This window comes from Heterodontus francisci, chromosome 4 (assembly GCF_036365525.1).
Source record: "Heterodontus francisci isolate sHetFra1 chromosome 4, sHetFra1.hap1, whole genome shotgun sequence".
Taxonomy (NCBI): domain Eukaryota; kingdom Metazoa; phylum Chordata; class Chondrichthyes; order Heterodontiformes; family Heterodontidae; genus Heterodontus; species Heterodontus francisci.
The window spans coordinates 6486446-6509710 of NC_090374.1; the positions used below are offsets into that span (position 1 = coordinate 6486446).

The 23265-nt window shown below is 46.6% G+C and overlaps 1 protein-coding gene across 1 annotated transcript in view; it reads right to left on the reverse strand.

Moving 5' to 3' along the window:
• Nucleotides 1-23265, reverse strand: part of LOC137368615 (mucin-5B-like) — a 116154-nt gene that overhangs the window by 89705 nt on the left and 3184 nt on the right. Inside the window, exons 2-3 of the mRNA XM_068028758.1 lie at nt 22476-22587; nt 6939-7102 (exon numbers count right to left, since the gene is read on the reverse strand). Coding sequence (XP_067884859.1) covers nt 6939-7058 — 120 coding nt within the window. The 5' untranslated portion in view covers nt 7059-7102; nt 22476-22587. The remainder of the gene's footprint in view (nt 1-6938; nt 7103-22475; nt 22588-23265) is intronic.

A 23265-nucleotide genomic window follows, 5' to 3' on the forward strand; every position in this document is an offset into this window, starting at 1 on the left:
ACATTTGCACATATGATTACGCTACTGGGGGTATTCTACAGGCCTCCAAATAGTGAGAGAGGATAGAGGAGCAAATCTGCAGGGAAATCACAGATTTGTGCAAGAATTATAGAGTGGTGATATAGGAGCACTTTAATTATCCAAATATCGATTGGGATAATTCTAGAGTAAGGGTAAGGGTGGAGGGAGGAATTTCTGAAATGTGTTCAGGAGAACTTCCTTGACCAGAATGTTCTTGGTCCAACTGGGAAGAAGCATTGCTGGATTTGGTGCTGGGGAATGAGGTGGGCCAAGGGCACCAAGTATCTGAGGGGGAACACTTGGGTAACCTTCTCCTTTGTTATCTCTTGCCCAACCCCCACCTCACTTGTTTATAATCTGTGACTTTTCTAATATTTGTCAGTTCCGAAGAAGGGTCACTGACCCGAAACGTTAACTCTGCTTCTCTTTCCACAGATGCTGCCAGACCTGCTGAGTGAATCCAGCATTTCTTGTTCTTGTTTCAGATTTCCAGCATCCGCAGTATTTTGCTTTTATTACTTGGGTAAGAGTGATCATCGTGTCATTAGGTTTAGATTAGTAGTGGAGAAGAGCAAGGAACAATCTAAAGTAGAACTTCTAAATTGGAAGAGGGCTAGATTCAATGGGATGAGAGGGGATCTAGCTAGGCTAAAATAGAACCAAAGATTGATAGCAAACTGTAATGGAACAATGGGTGATCTTTAAGGAGGAGATGTTTCAGGTATAGGCTAGGTACATTCCAATAAGGGGAAAAGGTAAGGGAACCAAAGCTGGGGATTTTTGGACGACAAGGGAGATAGAGAGTATGATTAAATGAAAAAAAAGGTGTATGATGCATGTCAGATGAACTCTTCAAGCGAGAACCAGGTGAAATACAAAAGTTGAGAGGGGAAGTGAAAAGGAAAATAAGAATACCAAAGAGAGAATATGAGAATAGAGTGCAGTTACATAAAAGGGAACCCAAAAATCTTCTACCAGCATTTAAGCAGTAAGTGGGTAGTAAGAAGCGGGGTGGGGTCTATTAGGGACAAAAGGGTGATATAGGCTTAGAGGCGCAGCCCAATACTTAATGAGTACTTTGTATTGGTGTGTACTAAGGCAGAGGATGCTGACAAAATATCGGTAAAAGTGGAAATGCTAGAGATAATAGATGGGGTGAAAATTGATAGGAAGGAGGAAAGGTTGGCTACACTTAGGGTAGATAAGTTGCCTGGTTCAGTTGCCTTCCATCCCAGGTTGCTAAAGGAAGTGGGAGTGGAGATAGTGGAAGGGCTTGCCATAATCTTCCACTGACATTCCTAGTAATTACAGGCCAGTCACTCTAACATTAGTGGTGGGTAAGGTATTAGAAACTATAATCAGGGAAAAAATCAGCAGGCACTTGGTGAGATTCAGTTAGTTAAGGATAGACAACATGGATTTGTAAAGGGTAGATTGTGCTTAACCAATCTAATTGAATTTTTTATGAAGTAACAGAGAAGGTTGATGAAAGGAAAGCAATGGATGTTGTCTATATGGATTTTAAGAAAGTATTGAGTAAAGTTTTACATAAAAAGGCTGGTTAGCAAAATTGAAGCTCATGGAATAGAAGGGTCAGTGTCAGTTCGGATAAAAAATTGGTTTGAGGACAGAAAACAGCGAGTTGTAGTAAATGGTTGTTTTTCAGACTGGAGGATGGTAGACAGTGGAGTTCTCCAAGGGTCAGTGCTGGGACCACTGCTTTTTATGATTCATATAAATGACTTAGATATTGGAATACAGAGTAAAATTGCAAAATTTGCCAATGACACAAAAATTCAAGGTGTGGCAGTGAGGAATGATGCAAGTTGACTGCAACAGGACATAGATTGGCTAGCAGCATGTGCAGACAAGTGACAGAGAAGTACAAGGTATGTATTTTGGCAGAAGGGATAGGCAGAGACAATATCGCCTTAATGGCACAGTTCTAAAGAGTGTGCAGGAACAGAAGGACCTGGGCATACATGTGCATAAATCCTTGAAAGTGGCAGGACGTATTCAGAGAATAATTCGCAATGCAGATGGGATCTTGGGCTTTATTAATAGAGGCATTGTGTACAAAAGCAGGGAAGTTATGCTGAACCTTTATAAAGCTCAACTTAGGCCCCAACTGGAGTATTGTCTCTAATTCTGGTCACCACACTTTAGGAAGGATGTGAGGGACAAAGGGTGCAGAGGAGATTTACCAGAATGGTTCCAGGGATGAAGATTTTAGCTACAAGGTTAGGTTGGAGAAGCTCCTTGGAGCAAAGGAGACTGAGGGGAGATTTGATAGAAGTGTGCAAGATTATGACAAGTTTAGTTAAGGTAGACAAAGAAAAGCTGTTCCCATTAGCTGATGATAACAGGACTAGGGGACACAGATTTATGGTTTTGGGAAAGAGATGCGGAGAAAACATTTACCAGAATGGTTGCAGGAATGAGGGACTTCACTTATGTAGATAGATTGGAGAAGCTGGGTTTTTTTTCCTTCGAGAAGGTTGAGAGGAGACTTGATAGAGGTGTTCAAAATCAGAAGGGGTTTAGACAGAGTAGAAAAAGAGAAACTATTCCCTTTGGTGAAAGGGTCAAAAACCAAAGGGCAGAAATTTAAGGAGATTGACAAAAGAATCAATGATGACATGAGGAAAACCTTTTATGCAGCAAGTGGTTATGATCCAGAATGCACTACCTAAAAGGCAGATTCAATCATGGCTTTCAAAAGGGAATCAGATAAATACTTGGAGAAAACATTGCAGGGTCACAAGGAAAGCAGGAGTTGTGGGGGGCGGTGAGGAATAGTGGGACTAACTGGTTTCCTCTTACAGAGAGCTGGCACAGACTTGATGGGACAAATCCTTCTGTACTGCAACCATTCTATGGCCGGAATTTTCACCACCCCTGGGGGCGGGCTGGGAGGAGTGGGGGTGCGTAAAATTGAGTGAGAAGCAGAGGACAGTGTTCCCATTGCCCACCTGCCTCTGCTGCTATTGTATAAGCGGCGGGGAGTTGGCAAATGGCCCGCCTGCCCGAGGCCAATTGAGGCCCTTGTGGCCAATTATTTGCCACTTAAGGGCCTCCTTTTGCGCTGCTGGTAACTTACCAGTGGTGGACAGGCACTTCAGCACCTGAGGCAGCCACCCAGTAATACCTGGTGGCTTCCCTATGCCCAATGTTGGGCCCCCCCAGCAACACGGGTCTCCCCCGCTAAAACCACCCACCCACCCTACAGTCCAACTCCACCCTGCTCGCCGGGGCCCAGCCGATTATTCCCAGTGAGGCCTGATGCGCACTTATCTTCCTGAAGAGTGATGTCCATCGTCCTCTTATGGCTGGGTGCGCTCTGATTGGCTGGCAGCTCCTGGAGGCAGGACTTCCTCGACTGGGGCCAATAACAGCCTGAGCCGCACAAAATTGCAGCGTGGCTTCCAGGCCCGGCGGAATCTGGCTCGTCCCCAACTTTTTAGCCAGTGGGCAGGGCCACTGCCTCAACAAAAAATTCCGGCCTATGATTTTGTGAACTCCTCATCTCTCAGACCACATATTGTGAAATTATTTCAAGGTAATTGATGTCTTGTGGGATCCATTGAGCCTATCAGGAGGTAGACTGGAAAAACTTTCCTATGAATGCTCAGGAATGCCCCTCAGACATCCCTTTGACGTACAGATGTGCTGGAGATGTGCCCAGGGACAGGGTACAATTTCAAGTCTGATAATTATAGGAAGCAAGTGGCTACTAATTAGATCCTAGATATTAGAAGCTTGCACAATTAAAAGCATCATTTCAAGCTCATGACAGGATGCAAGTTTGGTTCATCCTGTACATGAGCAAAATACTGCAAATGCTAGAAATCTGACTGAAAACAGAAAATGCTGGAAATACTCAGCAGGTCTGGTGGCACCTGTGGTGAGAGAAACAGAGTTAACATTTCAGGTCGTTGACCCTTCATCAGAACAGTTCTGATGAAAGGTCATCAATCTGAAACATTGTGCTGGATTTTCGTTCAGGGGTTGGGACCCCAATGTCGGGAGAACTTCTGGGTCTTGAGCCTACACCAGTTCGGAAATAGATGTGTAATACAATTTTAAAAGAAAAGGCCAGTAATTGGCCCAAGGTCGAGATCACCATCCAATTAGGGGCGGTTGGTGGGCGGAGGAGACAGCAGATACACAGAGCAGGCCTGATTTAAAGGGCAAACGGCAGCGATCATGGTACGGCCATTTCATCTACAGATGGAGGAAAGAGCAGAGCAGTAGATCAGCAGCAGGTCAGGCTTCCCTGCCAGTGTAGCCCCACATTTTTTTGATGCCTCCCTCGAGGTGCTTTTGGAGGCCATTGCAACAAGGAGAAGCATTCATTTTCCTGAGAGTGGCAGGAGAAGACCACTCAGCCAAATAAAGGAGGCATGGCTGGAGGTGGCTCATACTGTGAGTAGCCGCGGCATTGTGAGGAGGATGTGGGTTCAGTGCCCAAAGAGGGTCAATTACCTTAGTAGTTCTCCATGGCAATGCCTCTACCAATCAGAATTCACTTGCCACAGCACTATCTTCTCATACATTATGAAGTCATTGTTTTCCCTTACATTGGTAATCTTGCAGATTGTCCTGATGAGTGCAAGACGAAAAGCTTTGACAACATGTCTCTATTTTCAGCAAGAGCTCACAGGATGAATATAGCTCAAGTGAAACCTGCCTGGATCAGAGAGGCCTTTGCGTCCCTGCCATCCTGATGAGTGCCTTGACTCCTGAGGTCCTGCAAAGCATGGGCACCTTTTGGCACTGCATCGTCCTCCTCCTTCTCCTCCTCCACTGAAGAACTGTGCTATTCCCACATTTATCCCTCTTCAAGGTCCACACCTCTCTGAAGGGCCATGTTATGGAGAGCGTAGCAGACCACCACTCCCTTGAGGGAGTGTACTGGAAGGTTCTTCCGACTGGTCCAGCTGGAACCACAACTTCAAAAGTTCAATGGCCTGCTCATATTCACAGAATCACAGAATTATTGCAGCACAGAAGGAGGCCATTCATCCCATTGTGTCTGCACCGGCTCTCTGAATGAACAATTCACCTAGTGCCATTCCCTGCCTCCTCCCCATAACCCTGCATATTCTTACTTTTCAGGCAGCAGGCTAATTCCCTTTTGAACGCCTCGATTGAACCTGCCTGCACCACAGTCTCAGGCAGTGTATTCCGGACCTTAAGCACTCGCTGCTGTGCCTCATGTCGATCGATGGTGGTCTTTGTGACCAGATAGCATCGGCTGTAATGGCTCAGTGCCTCCGTTGCAGGGTTATTCGAAGTGTCAAAAGTAATCTCTTCAATGGATATCCCTTATCCCCTAGCACCATCCAAAGATTCTTGCTGGTGCCGTGAACAGATGTGGAAACTATGATTTGCAGGATAATGCGTACACACCTGCATAAAGCGCTTGTTGTGGTTGCAGACCAGTTGGACATTGAGGAAGTGGAAGCCCTTCCTATTGATGAATCTCCCTGGCTCCTCATTGTGCCTTGATGGCCACATGGTGCAATCGATGACACCCTGCACCTGACAGAATCCAGTGATGCCTCTGTTACCTGATCCACTGGAAATTCTATGTACTCTCCTCTTGAACAGGGCATCTGTGACCTGCCTTATGCAATGATGTGCTGCCACCTGCAAAGTGCCACCAAGGTCCTTGGAATGAGCTGGAGGCAAAGAAGTTCAAAGTCATTGTGACTTTGACAGCTGCTGACAGGGCATGCCCACGAGACTTGCGAGGTTTGAGGTGATCCTCTGCGAGGGCACACCGATCTGAAGCCATCTACCTCGGTTGCTCTCTACACAGATTCTGCCAGACCTGCTGAATGTTTACAGCATTTTCTGTTTTGTTCCCAGTTTCCAATCTCATCCATGTTGCACAGAGGGCACCATTAAATGTAATATCACCCTGGAAGTAAGGAAATAGCACCAGAAAAAGTGGTGAACTTGGCACTGAAGGCAAGTGTGTGAAAATGCTGGGGGAAACCAAAGAGGAGACTCTGACCACAATGTTTCAAACATCCTTGAATATGCATGTTGTATCAGTGGGTTGAAGGGCTGGAAAGGGAGATAGGGATAAACTTGGTGACCATGCACCTATCAGCTGAACATCATAGAAATACATAGAAGTTATAACACAGAAAAAAGTCATTTGGCCCAACTAGTCCACTTTGGTGTGTACCCTCCATGTGAGCAATTAGCCCGAATCGTACTTGTCCATCCTGCTCCCATATTCCTCCAACCCAATTTCCAGAAGACACAATAGGCTGAAAGGTCTCCTCTGTACTGTAAAATTCTGTGGGGCTAAACTGATGATAGACCCTCTCCCAACATCAGCGAATGTGTAGTGGAGTGGACCTTTCAGACATTCAGACACTAGGACGGAGGTTTCAATCCAAATTCCAGTGACGATCGTCTGCATACTCATGGCAAGCTGCAGGAGACGTCAAGGGTGCATGCTCTGATGAAAGCAGAAAATCAGAGTGGTGCCATGGCACACCGTGGGTGAAAAATGGCCTGGGAAAAACACAATGATTCCACTGAAATGGAGCTAGTGGTGCTCCAGATCAAAGTAATTGATCTTGTTTTGCCGAGAGTTTGTGGCCTTTTCAAAATGATACTTATGCTAGCTGTCAGCTGATAAGTTCCGCTGAGGCCCTCATCCCCTCACTGACATCTCTCCTAAAGGTACAACTCGGGCAGAGTGCCAGCTAAACCAGTCCCATCTATTTTCTGACCCTTGACCCAAGATCCAGCCCACTTACAACCCAATCACAATTGTGGCCTATTGTTCTAAGATTCCAGGATTAGGGACCATAATTTTTTTAATGAGTCTGGCAGTTTTGTTACTTTGGTATGACAGCCAACAGAAGCATTGCCTAAGAATCACGGTATACTACCTGTTTACAAGCTGTCTCACAAGCCTGTGTGGATGTGTTCAGTGTCAGGAATCCGTTACTATTGACCTCATTGGTGCATGTGAATGTGGTGCAGATGTTGTCACTCCAATGCTGTATCATTTGGCCTGGCTTGAGAAAAGTGTTGCTGAAGGAACACACAGGACCTGCGAGAAGAAAAACATGTTTCAATTCTCTTATTGTGCTTAGTCTGGGAGACTGAGAAATGCAGTAAATTTGCACACTGCCTTTTCACATCAGAATTCTGCAATTGAATTCAAGGTACTTTGGAGGATTCTTTGAGTTTGTGCTAATAAAAGCTTCCTTTTCTTTCCTTCTCTGTCGCCACTCTGCCTCATCATTAAGGCGTTAAGACTCAAAGCATGATGCAGTTTGATGGACAGGTTGTCGCCATTTAGAACGATTGTCATCAATGTCAGTGCTGCCGTGCTTCAAAGACAGCTTGAGAGTGTCTTTGAAGTGTTTTCTTTGTCCTCCCCTGGAACTCTGGCCATTTGAGAGTTGAGAAAACAGGACCTGGGGGGATGGTTTTCGGACATTTGGACACAGTGTCCAGTCCATCAAAGTTGGTGGTGCAGGGGTTTTGCCTGAATGCTTGTGAAGCTGGCTTCAAGAAGGCACTAGCATTTGTTTGACGGTCCTCCTATTGAATGGGAGACTTTGCTGATGGAATTTCTCGAGCACTCTAATGTGTCGCTGAATAGTAAAGGTAGGAAGTCACTTGTGGGGGTAGTTTATAGGCCCCCTAACAGTAACCATACTGTAGAACAGGGTATACAGGAAGAAATACGGGAGGCTTGTGAGAAAGGTACGATGATAATCATGGGTGATTTTAATCTACAGACAGATTGGATGAATCAGATTGGCAAAGGTAGCCTGGAAGATGAGTTTATGGAGTGTTTTTGAGACTGTTTCATACAGCAGCACGTTTTAGAGACAACCAAAGAGCAGGCTACTCTAGATTTTTTAAAATTCATTTGTGGGATGTGGGCATCGCTGGCTAGGCCAGCATTTATGGCCAATCCCTAATTGCCCTTGTGATGGTAGTGGTGAGCTGCCTTCTTCAATTGCTGCAGTCCTTGAGTTGTAGATACACCAACAGTGCTGTTGGGAAGGGAGTTCCAGGATTTTGACCCAGAGACAGTGAAGAAACAGCGATATAGTTCCAAGTCAGGATGGTGTGTGACTTGGAGGGGAACGTGCAGGTGGTGGTGTTCCCATGCAGCTACTGCCCTGTCCTTCTAGGTGGTAGAGGCCATGGGTTTGGAAGGTGCAGTCAAAGGAGCCTTGGTGAGTTGCTGCAATGCATCTAGATGATGTTGAATGTGGTGGATGGAGTGCCATACAAGCGGGCTGCTTTGTCCTGGATGATTTTGAGCTTCTTGAGTGTTGTTGAAGCTGTACCCATCCAGGCAAGTGGAGAGTGTTCCATCACACTCCTTACTTGTGCCTTATAAATGGTGGACAGGCATTGGGGAGACAGCAGTATTCCCAGTCTCTTATCTGCTCTTTCAGCCACAGCATTTATGTGGCTGGTCCAGTTCAGTTTCTGGTCAATGGCTACCTCCAGGATATTGATGGTGAGGGATTCAGTAATGGTAATGCCATTGAATGTCAAGGAGAGCTGGTTAGATTCTCTCTTGTTTGAGATGGTCATTGCCTGGCACTTGTGTGGTGCAATTGTTAATAGCCACTTATCAGCCCAAGCCTGGACACAGACTGCTTCAGCACCTGAGGAGTCGCGAATGGTGCTGAACATTGTGCAATAATCAGTGAACATCCCCACTTCTTTCCTTATCATGGAGAGAAGGTCATTCATGAAGCAGCCTAAGATGGTTGGGCCGAGGACATTACCCTGAGGACCTCCTGCAGTGATGTCCTGGGCTGGGATGATTGATCTCCAGCAACCACAACCATCTTCCTTTGCGCTAGGTATGAGTCCAACCAGCGGAGAGTTTTCCCCCCTGATTCCCATTGACTCCAGTTTTGTTAGGACTCCTTGACGCCATACTCAGTCAAATGCTGCCTTGATGTCAAGGGCAGTCACTCTCACCTCACCTCTGGAGTTCAACTCTTGTGTCTATGTTTGGACTAAGGCTGTAATGAGGGCAGGAGCTGAATGGCCCTGGTGGAACCCAAACTGAGCATCAGTGAACAGGTTATTACTGAGCAAGTGCCACTTGACTGCACTGTCAACGACCCCTTCCATCACGTTACCGATGATTGGGAGTAGACTGGTAGAGCAGTAATTTGGCTTGGTTGGATTTATCCTGCTTTTTGTACACAGGACATACCTGGGCAATTTTCCACATTGCCGGGTAGATGCCAGTGTTGTAGCTGTACTGGAACAGCCTGGCGAGGGGCGCAGCTAGTTCTGGAGCACATGTCATCAGTACTATTCCAGAATGTTGTCAGGGCCCATAGCCTTTGCAGTATCCAGTACCTTCAGCCATTTCTTGATATCACATGGAGTGAATCAGATTGACTGTAGACTGGCATCTGTGATGCTGCAGACCTCAGCAGGAGGCCGAGATCAATCATCAACTCGGCATTTCTGGCTGAAGATGGATGTAAATGCTTCAGCCTTGTCCTTTGCACTGATGTGCTAAGCTCTCCCATCATTGAGGATGGGGATATTTGTGAAGCCTCCTCCTCCTGTCTGTTGTTTAAATGTCCACCACCATTCACACCTGGATCTGGGAGGACTGCAGATCTGATCCATTGGTTGTGGGATCGCTTAGCCCTGTTGATTGCATGCTGCTTCAGCTGTTTGGCATACAAGCCTATGTTGTAGCTTGACAAGGCTAACACCTCATTTTTAGGTATGCCTGGGACTGCGCCTGGCATGCCCTCCTACACTCTTCATTGAACCAGGGCTGGTCCACCGGCTTGTTGGTAATGGTAGAGTGGGGTATATGCTGGGCCATGAGGTTACACTTTGTGGTTGAATACACTTCTGCTGCTGCTGATGGCCCACAGCGCCTCTTGGATGCCCAGTTTTGGATTGCAAGATCTGTTTGAAACCTATCCAATTTAGCACGGTGGTAGTGCCACACAACACAGTGGTGGGTACCCTCAGTGTGAAGACGGGACTTTGTCTCTAAAAGGACTGTGCCGTGGTCACTCCTACTAATACTGTCATGGACAGATGCATCTGTGACAGGTAGATGGTTGAGGACAAGGTGAATTAGGATTTCCCCTCTTGTTGGTTCCCTCACCACCTGCCGCAGATCCCATCTAGCAGCTATGTCATAGAGTCATAGAGGCATACAGCATAGAAACAGGCCATTCGGCCCACCACGTCCATGCCGACCATAATGCCTATCTATACTAATCCAACCTGCCTGAATTAATTCCATATTCCTCTATGCCTTGCTCATTCAAGTACCTGTCCAGATGCCTCTTAAATATTGCTATTGTTCCTGCCTCCACCACCTCCTCAGGCAGCTCATTCCAGATACCCACTATTCTTTGTGTGAAAAATTTACCCCTTTGATCCCCTTTAAACCTCCTCCCTCTCACCTTAAGTCTATGCCCTCTAGTTTTACTCACCCCTACCATGGGAAACAGACTCTGGCTATCTACCCTATCTATGCCTCTCATAATTTTATATACCTCTATCATGTCCCTTCTCAGCCTCCTTTGCTCCAGGGAAAACAGACCCAGCCTATCCAATCTCTCTTCATAACACAAGCACTCCAAGCCAGGCAACATCCTTGTGAATCTTTTCTGCACCCTCTCTAGCTTAATCACATCTTTCCTGTAGTGCGGCGACCAGAACTGCACACAGTACTCCAAATGCAGCCTAACCAATGTTATGTACAACTGTAACATGACGTCCCAACTCTTGTACTCAATGCCTCGGCCGATGAAGGCAAGCATGCCATACGCCTTCTTCACCACCCTGTCTACCTGTGTTGCCACTTTCAAGGAACTATGTACTTGCACCCCAAGGTCTCTCTGCTCAACAACACTCCCCAGGGCCCTGCCATTCACTGTATATGTCCTGCCCTGGTTTCCCTTCCCAAAATGCATCACTTCACACTTGTCTGCGTTAAATTTCATTTGCCAATCCCTTGCCCACTTTCCCAGTTGATCCTGTTGTAACCTTAGACAACCTCCACTATACCATCTGCAAACTTACTAATCATGCCCCCTACATTCACATGGATGAATGCAGCTCCAACAACACTCAGGAAGTTTGGCGCCATCCAGGACAAAGGTACCCATTCTTGTAGCCACGGTATTTATATGGTTACTCCAGTTCAGTTTTTGTTCAATGGTAACCCCAGGATATTGATAGTGGGGTTTCAGTGATGGTAATGCGATTGAATGTCAATGGGAGATGGTTAGATTCTTTCCTGTTTGAGATATTCATTGCCTGGCACAAGCGGGACGGTCTTCATCTGAACCAGAGGGGGACTAACATCCTTGCTGGCAGGTTTGCTAGTGCTGTTGGGAGGAGTTTAAACTAATTTGGCAGGGGGAGGGGGACACAGACTCCTAGCAGAATAGGGACACAGCTAAACACAGGAAAGTGAACAAGTCAGAGGGAATACAGCGGAAGTAAGTTTCAAGGGAGTAAGACCAGGATGGATGGCCTCTACTTTAATGCCAGGAGTATTACAGGTAAAACGGATGAGTTAAGGGCAAGGATTGACATGTGGAATTGTGATATAGTAGCCATCACGGAGACATGGTTGAGGGAGGGGCAGGATTGGCAGCTCAATATCCCGGGATATAGAATCTTCAGGCGAGACAGAGGAAGGGGTAAAAGAGGAGGGGGCATTGCAATATTAGTTAAGGAGTCAGCTACTTCAGTAAGGAGAGATAATATCTTGGAGGGGGCATCAAATGAAGCTTTATGGGTAGAGTTTAGGAATAAAAAAGGGACAGCCACATTGCTAGGTGTTTATTATAGACCCCCAGATAGTCAGCGGGAAATTGAGGAGCAAATATGTGCGCAATTCACAGAGGTGTGTAAAAATAATAATAGGGTAATTATACTAGGTGATTTCAACTTTCCCAACATTAATTGGGATAGTCATCGTGTTAAGGGCTTAGTTGGAGTGGATTTCTTAAAATGTATACAGGAGAACCTTTTAGCTCAATATGTAGAAGATCCAACAAGCGAGGATGCAGTGCTGGACCTAATTCTGGGGAATGAAGCCGGACAGTTGGTTGATGTGTTGGTGGGGAAGCATTTTGGCGATAGCGACCACAACATGGTACAATTTAAGCTTGTTATGGAGAAAGAAATAGACAAGTTGCAAAAAAAGGTTTTGGATTGGGGGAGAGCGAATTTTAGTAAAATAAGGCAGGATCTAGCCAAGGTGGACTGGAAAGAGTTACTTGTCGGGAAATCTACAGAAGAGCAGTGGGGGGCATTCAAAAAGGAAATGGGGAGGGTACAGGCCCAACATGTACCCTCTAGAGTAATAGGTTGGAGCAACAAACCCAGAGAACCATGGATGACCAGAAACATTCAGGGTACGATGAGAAGGAAAAGAGAGGCTTTCAGCAAACACAAGGAGAGCAAATCAACGGAAGCATTAATGAAGTACAGAAAGTGTAGGATGGAGCTTAAGAAAGCAATTAGGAGAGCAAAGAGGGGATATGAGAAAGCTCTGGCTGGTAAAAGTAGGGAAAATCCCAAGATATCCTAAAAGTATATCAATGGGAAGAGGATAACCAGGGAAAGAGTAGGACCCATTAGGGACCAAGGGGGAAATCTGAAAGTGGAGCCAGAGGACATTGGTAGGGTGTTGAATGAATACTTCACATCTGTCTTCACCCAAGAGAATGAGGATGTAGATATGGAACTTAGAGAGAGAGACTGTGAGGTTCTTGAGCAAATTGTCATAGGGAGTGACAAGGAATTGGAGGTTTTGGAAGGGTTAAAAGTGGACAGATCTCCAGGTGCGGACGATTTGTGTCCCAGGATGCAGTGGGAGGCGAGGGTGGAGATTGCAGGGGTTCTGGCATTAATTTTTAATTCCTCTCTGGCCACGGGGGAGGTGCCAGAGGACTGGAGAACAGCTAATGTGGTCCCACTATTTCAGAAAGGTTGCAGAGATAAGCCAGGGAACTACAGACCAGTGAGTCTCACATCAGTGGTAGGGAAGCTATTGGAGAAAATTCTGAAGGAGAGAATCTATCTCCACGTGGAGAGGCAAAATTTGATTAGGAATAGTCAGCATGGCTTTGTCAGAGGGAGGTCATGCCTAACAAATTTGATTTAATTTTTTGAGCATGTGACCAGGTGTGCAGATGAGGGTAGTGCAGTTGATGTAGCTTACATGGATTTCAGCAAAGCCTTTGACAAGGTCCCACATGGGAGACTTATCAAAAAAGCAAATGCACATGGGATACATGGTAACTTGATAAGTTGGATTCAAAATTGGCTTAGCTGTCGGAGACAGAGAGTGATAACAGACGTCTGTTTTAGTGACTGGAAGCCAGTGTCAAATGGTGTACCACAGGGATCTGTGCTGGGTCCCCTATTGTTTGTCATTTATATAAACGACATAGATGACTATGTGGGGGGTAGGATCAGTAAGTTCGCGGATGACACAAAGATTGGCCGAGTGGTTAACAGTGAGGTTGAGTGTCTTGGGTTACAGCAAGATATAGACGGTATGGTCAAATGGGCAGAAAAGTGGCAGATGGAATTTAACCCTGAAAAGTGTGAGGTGATACACTTTGGAAGGAGTAATGTGACACGGAAGTATTCAATGAATGGCCTGACACTGGGAAGTTCCGAGGAACAAAGGGACCTTGGTGTGTTTGTCCATAGATCTCTGAAGGCAGAAGGGCAGGTTAATAGGGTGGTGAAAAAGGCATATAAGACATTTGCCTTTATCAATCGAGGCATAGATTACAAAAGCAGGGAGGTCATGTTGGAGCTGTATAGAACTTTGGTAAGGCCTCAGCTGGAGTACTGTGTGCAATTCTGGTCGCCACATTATAGGAAGGATGTGATTGCACTGGAGGGGGTGCAGAGGCAATTCACCAGGATGGTGCCTGGGATGGAACAGTTAAGCTAAGAGAGTTTGGATAGGCTTGGGTTGTTTTCGCTGGAGCAGAGAAGACTGAGGGGTGACCTGATCGAGGTGTACAAGATTCTGAGGGGCATGGACAGGGTGGATAGGGAGCAGCTGTTCCCCTTGGTTGAAGAGTCAGTTACGAGGGGACACAGGTTGAAAGTGAGGGGCAGGAGGTTTAAGGGGGATTTGAGGAAGAACCTTTTTACCCAGAGGGTGGTGACGGTCTGGAATGCCCTGCCTGGGAGGGTGGTAGAGACAGGTTGCCTCATCCTTCAAAAAGTACCTGGGTGAGCACTTGGCTTTGGAAGGACGGGAAAAAGAGTGGAAGGGCTATAGTCATAGGGGATTCGATTGTAAGGGGAGTGGATAGGCGGTTCTGTGGTCGAAAACGAGACTCCCGAATGGTATGTTGCCTCCCAGGTGCACGGGTCAGGGATGTCTCAGATCGGCTGCAGAACATTCTGAAGGGGGAGGGTGAACAGCCAGTTGTCGTTGTGCACATAGGCACCAATGATATAGGTAAAAAACGGGATGCGGTCCTACAAGCAGAATTTAGGGAGTTAGGAGCCAAGTTAAAAAGTAGGACCTCAGAGGTAGTAATCTCAGGATTGCTACCAGTGCCACGTGATAGTCAGAGTAGAAATGAAAGAATAGTCAGGATGAATGCGTGGCTTGAGAGATGGTGCAGGAGGGAGGGGTTCAGATTTTTGGGACATTGGGACCGGTTCTGGGGGAGGTGGGACTATTACAAATTGGATGGTCTACACCTGGGCCGGACTGGAACCAATGTCCTTGGGGGTGCTTTTGCTAACGCTGTTGGGGAGGGTTTAAACTAATGTGGCAGGGGGATGGGAAGCAAATGAGGAGGTCAGTGGACAGTAAGGAGGTAGTAACTAAAGCCTGTAAGGAACTAGATAATGAAGTCAGCGTGACTAAGGAAAAGAGTAGACAGGGAGCAGATGATGAAAGCAAAGGGACTGGTGGTCTGAGGTGCATTTGTTTTAATGCCAGAAGTGTAGTAGGTAAGGCAGATGAACTTAGGGCCTGGATTAGTAGTTGGGAGTATGATGTTATTGCTATTACTGAGACTTGGTTGAGGGAAGGGCATGATTGGCAACTAAATATCCCAGGATATCGATGCTTCCGGCGGGAAAGAGAGGGAGGTAAAAGGGGTGGAGGAGTTGCAGTACTGGTCAAAGAGGATATCACAGCTGTGCTGAAGGAAGGCACTATGGAGGACTCGAGCAGTGAGGCAATATGGGCAGAACTCAGAAATAGGAAGGGTGCGGTAACAATGTTGGGGCTGTACTACAGGCCTCCCAACAGCGAGCATGAGATAGAGGTACAAATATGTAAACAGATTATGGAAAGATGTAGGAACAACAGGGTGGTGGTGATAGGAGATTTTAATTTTCCCAACATTGACTGGGATTCACTTAGTGTTAGAGGTCCAGATGGAGCAGAATTTGTAAGGAGCATCCAGGAGGGTTTTCTGGAGCAGTATGTAAATAGTCCAACTCGGGAAGGGGCCATACTGGACCTGGTGTTGGGGAATGAGCCCGGCCAGGTGGTTGAAGTTTCAGTAGGGGACTACTTTGGGAATAGTGATCACAATTCCGTAAGTTTTAGAATACTCATGGACAAAGACGAGAGTGGTCCCAAAGGAAGAGTGCTAAATTGGGGGAAGGCCAACTGTACCAAAATTCGGCAGGAGCTGGGGAATGTAGATTGGGAGCAGCTGTTTGAAGGTAAATCCACATTTGATATGTGGGAGGCTTTGAAAGAGAGGTTGATTAGCGTGCAGGAGAGACATGTTCCTGTGAAAATGAGGGATAGAAATGGCAAGATTAGGGAACCATGGATGACAGGTGAAATTGTGAGACTAGCTAAGAGGAAAAAGGAAGCATACATAAGGTCTAGGAGGCTGAAGAAAGACGAAGCTTTGAAAGAATATCGGGAATGTAGGACCAATCTGAAACGAGGAATTAAGAGGGCGAAAAGGGGTCATGAAATATCTTTAGCAAACAGGGTTAAGGAAAATCCCAAAGCCTTTTATTCATATATCAGGAGCAAGAGGGTAACTAGAGAAAGGATTGGCCCACTCAAGGACAAAGGAGGAAAGTTATGCGTGGAGTCAGAGAAAATGGGTGAGATTCTAAACGAGTACTTTGCATCGGTATTCACCGAGGAGACGGACATGACGGATGTTGAGGTTAGGGACAGATGTTTGATTACTCTAGGTCAAGTCGGCATAAGGAGGGAGGAAGTGTTGGGTATTCTAAAAGGCATTAAGGTGGACAAGTCCCCAGGTCCGGATGGGATCTATCCCAGGTTACTGAGGGAAGCGAGAGAGGAAATAGCTGGGGCCTTAACAGATATCTTTGCAGCATCCTTAAACACGGGTGAGGTCCCGGAGGACTGGAGAATTGCTAATGTTGTCTCCTTGTTTAAGAAGGGTAGCAGGGATAATCCAGGTAATTATAGACCGGTGAGCCTGACGTCAGTGGTAGGGAAGCTGCTGGAGAAAATACTGAGGGATAGGATCTATTCCCATTTGGAAGAAAATGGGCTTATCAGTGATAGGCAACATGGTTTTGTGCAGGGAAGGTCATGTCTTACCAACTTAATAGAATTCTTTGAGGAAGTGACAAAGTTGATTGATGAGGGAAGGGCTGTAGATGTCATATACATGGACTTCAGTAAGGCGTTTGATAAGGTTCCCCATGGTAGGCTGATGGAGAAAGTGAAGTCGCATGGGGTCCAGGGTGTACTAGCTAGATGGATAAAGAACTGGCTGGGCAACAGGAGACAGAGAGTAGCAGCGGAAGGGAGTTTCTCAAAATGGAGACGTGTGACCAGTGGTGTTCCACAGGGATCCGTGCTGGGACCACTGTTGTTTGTGAGATACATAAATGATTTGGAGGAAAGTATAGGTGGTCTGATTAGCAAGTTTGCAGACGACACTATGATTGGTGGAGTAGCAGATAGGTAAGGGGACTGTCAGAGAATATAGCAGAATATAAATAGATTGGAGAGTTGGGCAGAAAAATGGCAGATGGAGTTCAATCAGGGCAAATGCGAGGTGATGCATTTTGGAAGATCCAACTCAAGAGTGAACTATACAGTAAATGGAAAAGTCCTGGGGAAAATTGATGTACAGAGAGATTTGGGTGTTCAGGTCCATTGTTCCCTGAAGGTGGCAACGCAGGTCAATAGAGTGCTCAAGAAGGCATACGGCATGCTTTCCTTCATCGGACGGGGTATTGAGTACAAGGGTTGGTAGGTCATGTTACAGTCGTATAAGACTTTGGTTCGGCCACCTTTGGAATACTGCGTGCAGTTCTGGTCGCCACATTACCAAAAGGATGTAGATGCTTTGGAGAGGGTGCAGAGGAGGTTCACCAGGATGTTGCCTGGTATGGAGGGCGCTAGCTATGAAGAGAGGTTGAGCAGATTAGGATTATTTTCATTAGAAAGACGGAGGTTGAGGGGGGACCTGATTGAGGTGTACAAAATCATGAGAGGTATAGACAGGGTGGATAGCAAGAAGCTTTTTCCCAGAGTGGGGGATTCAATTACTAGAGGTCACGAGTTCAAAGTGCGAGGGGAAAAGTTTATGGGATTTGCGTGGAAAGTTCTTTACGCAGAGGGTGGTGGGTGCCTGGAACGCGTTGCCAGCGGAGGTGGTAGACGCGGGCATGATAGCGTCTTTTAAGATGTATCTGGACAGGAAGCAAAGAGATACAGACCCTAAGAAAATAGGCGACATGTTTAGATAGAGGATCTGGATCGGCGCAGGCTTGGAGGGCCGAAGGGCCTGTTCCTGTGCTGTAATTTTCTTTGTTCTTTGTTCTTTGTCATAACATTCAAGGCTTTGGGCCAAGTGCTGGCAAATCGGATAAGGTGGACAGGTCAGGTGTCTTTAATGCATCGGTGCAGACCTGATGGGCCGAAGGGCCTCTTCTGCACTGTATTATTCTGTGTTTCTGTGATTCTGTGGCGCGAATGTTACTTGCCACTGATCAGCCCAAGCCTGGATATTGTCCAGGTCTTGCTGCATTTCTACACAGACTTTTTCAGTATCTGAGGAGTCGCGAATGGTGCTGAGCATTGTGAAGTCATCAGCAAACATCCCACTTCTCACCTTATGATGGAAGGAAGGTCATTGAGGAAGCAGCTGAAGATGGTTGGGCCCAGGACACGACCCTGAGGAATTTCCTGGAGCTGAGATGATTGACCTCCAACAATCACAACCATCTTATTTTGCACTAGGTAAGACTCCAACCAGCGGAGAGCTTTCCCCTCACCTCAGCTTCACTGTCGCTGGGACAAAGAACAAAAGAACAAAGAGCAGTACAGCACAGGAACAGGCCATTCGGCCCTCCAAGCCTGCACCGATCTTGATGCCTGCCTAAACTAAAACCTTCTGCACTTGTTTATGTTTAGAGATACAGCACTGAAACAGGTCCTTCGGCCCACCGAGTCTGCGCCGACCATCAACCACCCATTTATACTAATCCTACACTAATCCCATATTCCTACCACATCCCCACCTGTCCCTATATTTCCCTACCACCTACCTATACTAGGGGCAATTTATAATGGCCAACTAACCTATCAACCTGCAAGTCTTTGGCATGTGGGAGGAAACCGGAGCGCCCGGAGGAAACCCACGCAGACACAGGGAGAACTTGCAAACTCCACACAGGCAGTACCCAGAATTGAACCCGGGTCGCTGGAGCTGTGAGGCTGCGGTGCTAACCACTGTGCCACTGTGCCGCCCACTTTCCTGTATCCAAACACACTGTACTGATATCCTGTATCCAAACACACTGTACTGATATCCTGCATCCAAACACACTGTACTGATATCCTGTAACCAAACTCACTGTGGTGATATCCTGGAACCAGACACTCTGTTCTGATATCCTGTATCCAGGGGACCGGGGACCATATCTCTCTATTCCCATCCTATTCATGTATTTGTCAAGATGCCTCTTAAACGTTGCTATCATACCTGCTTCCACCACCTCCCCCGGCAGCAAGTTCCAGGCACTCACCACCCGCTGTGTAAAGAACTTGCCTCGCACATCCCCTCTAAACGTTGCCCCTTGCACCCTAAAGCTATGTCCCCTAGTAACAGACTCTTCCACCCTGGGAAAAAACTTCTGACTATCCACTCTGTCCATGACACTCATAACTTTGTAAACCTCTATCATGTTGCCCCTCCACCTCCGTCGTTCCAGTGAAAACAGTCCGCGTTTATCCAACCTCTCCTCATAGCTAATGCCCTCCAGACCAGGCAACATCCTGGTAAACCTCTTCTGTACCCTCTCCAAGTCCTTCTGGCGACCAGAATTGCACGCAATATTCTAAGTGTGGCCTGACTAAAGTTCTGTACAGCTGCAGCATGACTTGCCAATTTATATACTCTATGCCCCGACTGATGAAGGCAAGCATGCCGTATTCCTTCCTGACTACCTTTTCCACCTGCGTTGCTACTTTCAGTGACCTGTGGACCTGTACGCCCAGATCTCTCTGCCTGTCAATACTCCTAAGGGTTCTGCCATTTACTGTCTACTTCCCACCTGCATTAGACCTTCCAAAATGCATTACCTCACATTTGTCCGGATTAAACTCCATCTACCATTTCTCCGCCCAAGTCTCCAATCGATCTATATCCTGCTGTATCCTCTGACAATCCTCATCACTGTCCGCAACTCCACCAACCTTTGTGTCGTCCACAAACTTACTAATCAGACCAGCTACATTTTCCCCCAAATCATTTGTATATACTACAAACAGCAAAGGTCCCAGCACAGATCCCTGCGGATCACCACTAGTCACATCCCTCCATTCAGAAAAGCACCCTTCCACTGCTACCCTCTATCTTCTATGACCGAGCCAGTTCTGATTAGATTAGAGATACAGCACGGAAACAGGCCCTTCGGCCCACCGAGTCTGTGCCGACCAGCAACCACCCATTTATACTAATCCTACACTCATCCCATATTCCTACCAAACATCCCCATCTGTCCCTATATTTCCCTACCACCTACCTACACTAGTGACAATTTATAATGGCCAATTTACCTACCAACCTGCAAGTCTTTTGGCTTGTGGGAGGAAACCGGAGCACCCGGAGAAAACCCACGCAGACACAGGGAGAACTTGCAAACTCCACACAGGCAGTACCCGGAATCGAACCCAGGTCCCTGGAGCTGTGAGGCTGCGGTGCTAACCACTGCACCACTGTGCCGCCCCATCTGTATCCATCTTGCCAGCTCCCCTCTGATCCCATGTGACTTCAACGTTTGCATCAGTCTGCCATGAGGGACCTTGTCAAAGGCTTTACTGAAGTCCATATAGATAACATCCACTGCCCTTCCTTCATCAATCATCTTCGTCACTTCCTCAAAAAACTCAATCAAATTAGTGAGACACAACCTCCCCTTCACAAAACCATGCTGCCTCTCGCTAATAAGTTTGTTTGTTTCCAAATGGGAGTAAATCCTGTCCCGAAGAATCCTCTCTAATAATTTCCCTACCACTGACGTAAGGCTCACAGGTCTATAATTTCCTGGATTATCCTTGCCACCCTTCTTAAACAAAGGAACAACATTGGCTATTCTCCAGTCCTCTGGGACCTCACCTGTAGCCAATGAGGATGCAAAGATTTCTGTCGAGGCCCCAGCAATTTCTTCCCTTGCCTCCCTCAGTATTCTGGGGTAGATCCCATCAGGCCCTGGGAACTTAACCTTAATGCTTTGCAAGACACCCAACACCTCCTCCTTTTTGATAATGAGATGACTGAGACTATCTACACTCCCTTCCCTAGGCTCATCATCCACCAAGTCCTTCTCCTTGGTGAATACTGATGCAAAGTACTCATTTAGTACCTCGCCCATTTCCTCTGGCTCCACACATAGATTCCCTTCTCTGTCCTTGAGTGGGCCAACCTTTCACAAAATCCTGGAACTCCCTCCCTCACAACACCGTGGTTTCACCAGCACCAGATGGACTGCAGTGGTTGAAGAAGGTGGCTCACCACCACCTTTTCAAGGGCAATTAGGGATGGGCAATAAATGCTGGCTGGCTCTTCTGGTGTCTTCACTCTGCACAGTGTTGAACAACAGCAAGGATTGAACCTTAAGGAGGAGCAAGGCGCCAAGCGCAGAGCCTCTTCGGAGGAGGAAAAGGAGGAGGAAAACCAGTGCACTAGCAGGGGTGCATTTTGCTGCACGAAATGTGCTCATAATGATGAGGTTCAGATAGGTTGCACCAGTGCCCCCATCTGACAGCCACATGCTAAACCCACTTGTGCCCCCACCTTACCCCAATGCAAAGCAGTCTGCAATCAACCAAGCATATCTTTCACAGCCATCCACTGCTTGGCTTTAAATCTTTCTTACCATTCCTCACAAGAGAGATGGCCACTTGCCAGGCAGCTGGCAAAAGTGAACAAAATGAGAAAATGGTGCAAACAAATAATACTTATGTGACTCAAAAATTACATAGAATCATAACAATCTAACATTGTCTCACACACCCATGTGCATATCTTTGTTCAAATCGTTACCTTCATTCTTCTAGTACTTCTACATGATGCAACCCCTGTCATTTCAGCAGAGGTAGACACAGGCTGCTCAGATCCCTACTCTGACAGCTGGGATGCTCTTGGCTAACATTTTCAGGATTTTGGAGTCCATGAGGGCCCTGCTAAACTGCTCCACCTGCACCTGTGCAGGGGAGACTTGGCCATCGGGATGCAAGGCAGTCTGTGGGTACTGATTGGGAACCTGGGGGGGTGTGTGCGGTGGGTAACAGGTGAGATGTGGAAGAGCTTTGAGTAGAGTTTCCACTTCCATGTCCCTTTTCACTATCTCCCCTCTTATGACCCACGCAGATTAACTTGCTAGCAATGAGCTGGAGAGCATTTTGTTGCAATTCAATGGGTTGCTGAACAACCAAGGCTACCTTTTCATCAATCCTATTTGAGGTGGCATCCAGAGTATACAAGACATAAATGAGGGCCTGTATGCGCTAGTTTGATCGCCAGCCATATTTGATGATCCACACAGGGCACCACCCTTTCCATGAGCGGTAAACAGTGAGTCATCTTCCTCATCAGCACTTGTTACAGACCCAGGCAGATGGCACACCTAGCCGTGTCAGTATAACGAAGACATCATCAGCTCTCTCATCTTCTCTCGTCCAGGGGAAATATGGAGTCTACACTCCTCATATGCCAGCGATTGAGAATTAAGCATAATTATTTATCATCCCCAATTAGAGAATGTAGGAGCCCACCCATTTTTTAATCCACTGGGCCACCATTGAGCAATGGTTCATACAAGAGGAACACGAGAAGGACCACTTTCCTGTCTCAGTGCCAATGCAGGGTTCATTCATTAAGTTAATTCTTTGATCAACAACACCATTCAATGATATGAAAGATGAATTTAATACTTACTACAAGCTGTAATAGTGCAACAGGAATCACTGACATTCACTAAGGAAATGGGAGCTTCACCAAGTTTATCACATATTGGAGGAGGGGGGCATTTCGATTCATCACAGGAAAGCTAATAAGAGGAAAAGAAAATTGAGAATATTCAAACCAACAACAAGCATTTCAAGCAAATGGGGAATAAGCATGGAATCAAAAGATGATATTGTGAGATCGTCTTGTCAACATACAAACATACAAACACGTGAATTAGGAGCAAAGTAGGCCACTTGGCCGCTCGAGCCTGCTCCACCATTCAATAAGATCATGGTTGATCAGATTGTAACTTCAACTCCACATTCCCACCTACCCCCGACTGTTTATACTTTGTAATAGCAAGTCTTGAAAAAAGTTTATTTTAACTTGATCAATAAAGGGCATTTATATCATGCCCTTAGGACTTTTTTATTTCGATTTTATTTAGAGATACAGCACTGAAACAGGCCCTTCGGCCCACCGAGTCTGTGCCGACCAACAACCACCCATTAATACTAACCCTACAGTAATCCCATATTCCCTATCACCTATCTATACTAGGGGCAATTTACAATGGCCAATTTACCTATCACCTGCAAGTCTTTTGGATGTGGGAGGAAACCGGAGCACCCGGCGAAAACCCACGCAGACACAGGGAGAACTTGCAAACTCCGCACAGGCAGTACCCAGAATCAAACCCGGGTCCCTGGAGCTGTGAGGCTGCGGTGCTAACCACTGTGTCACTGTGACTTCTCAAAGTACTTTACAGCCAATAAAG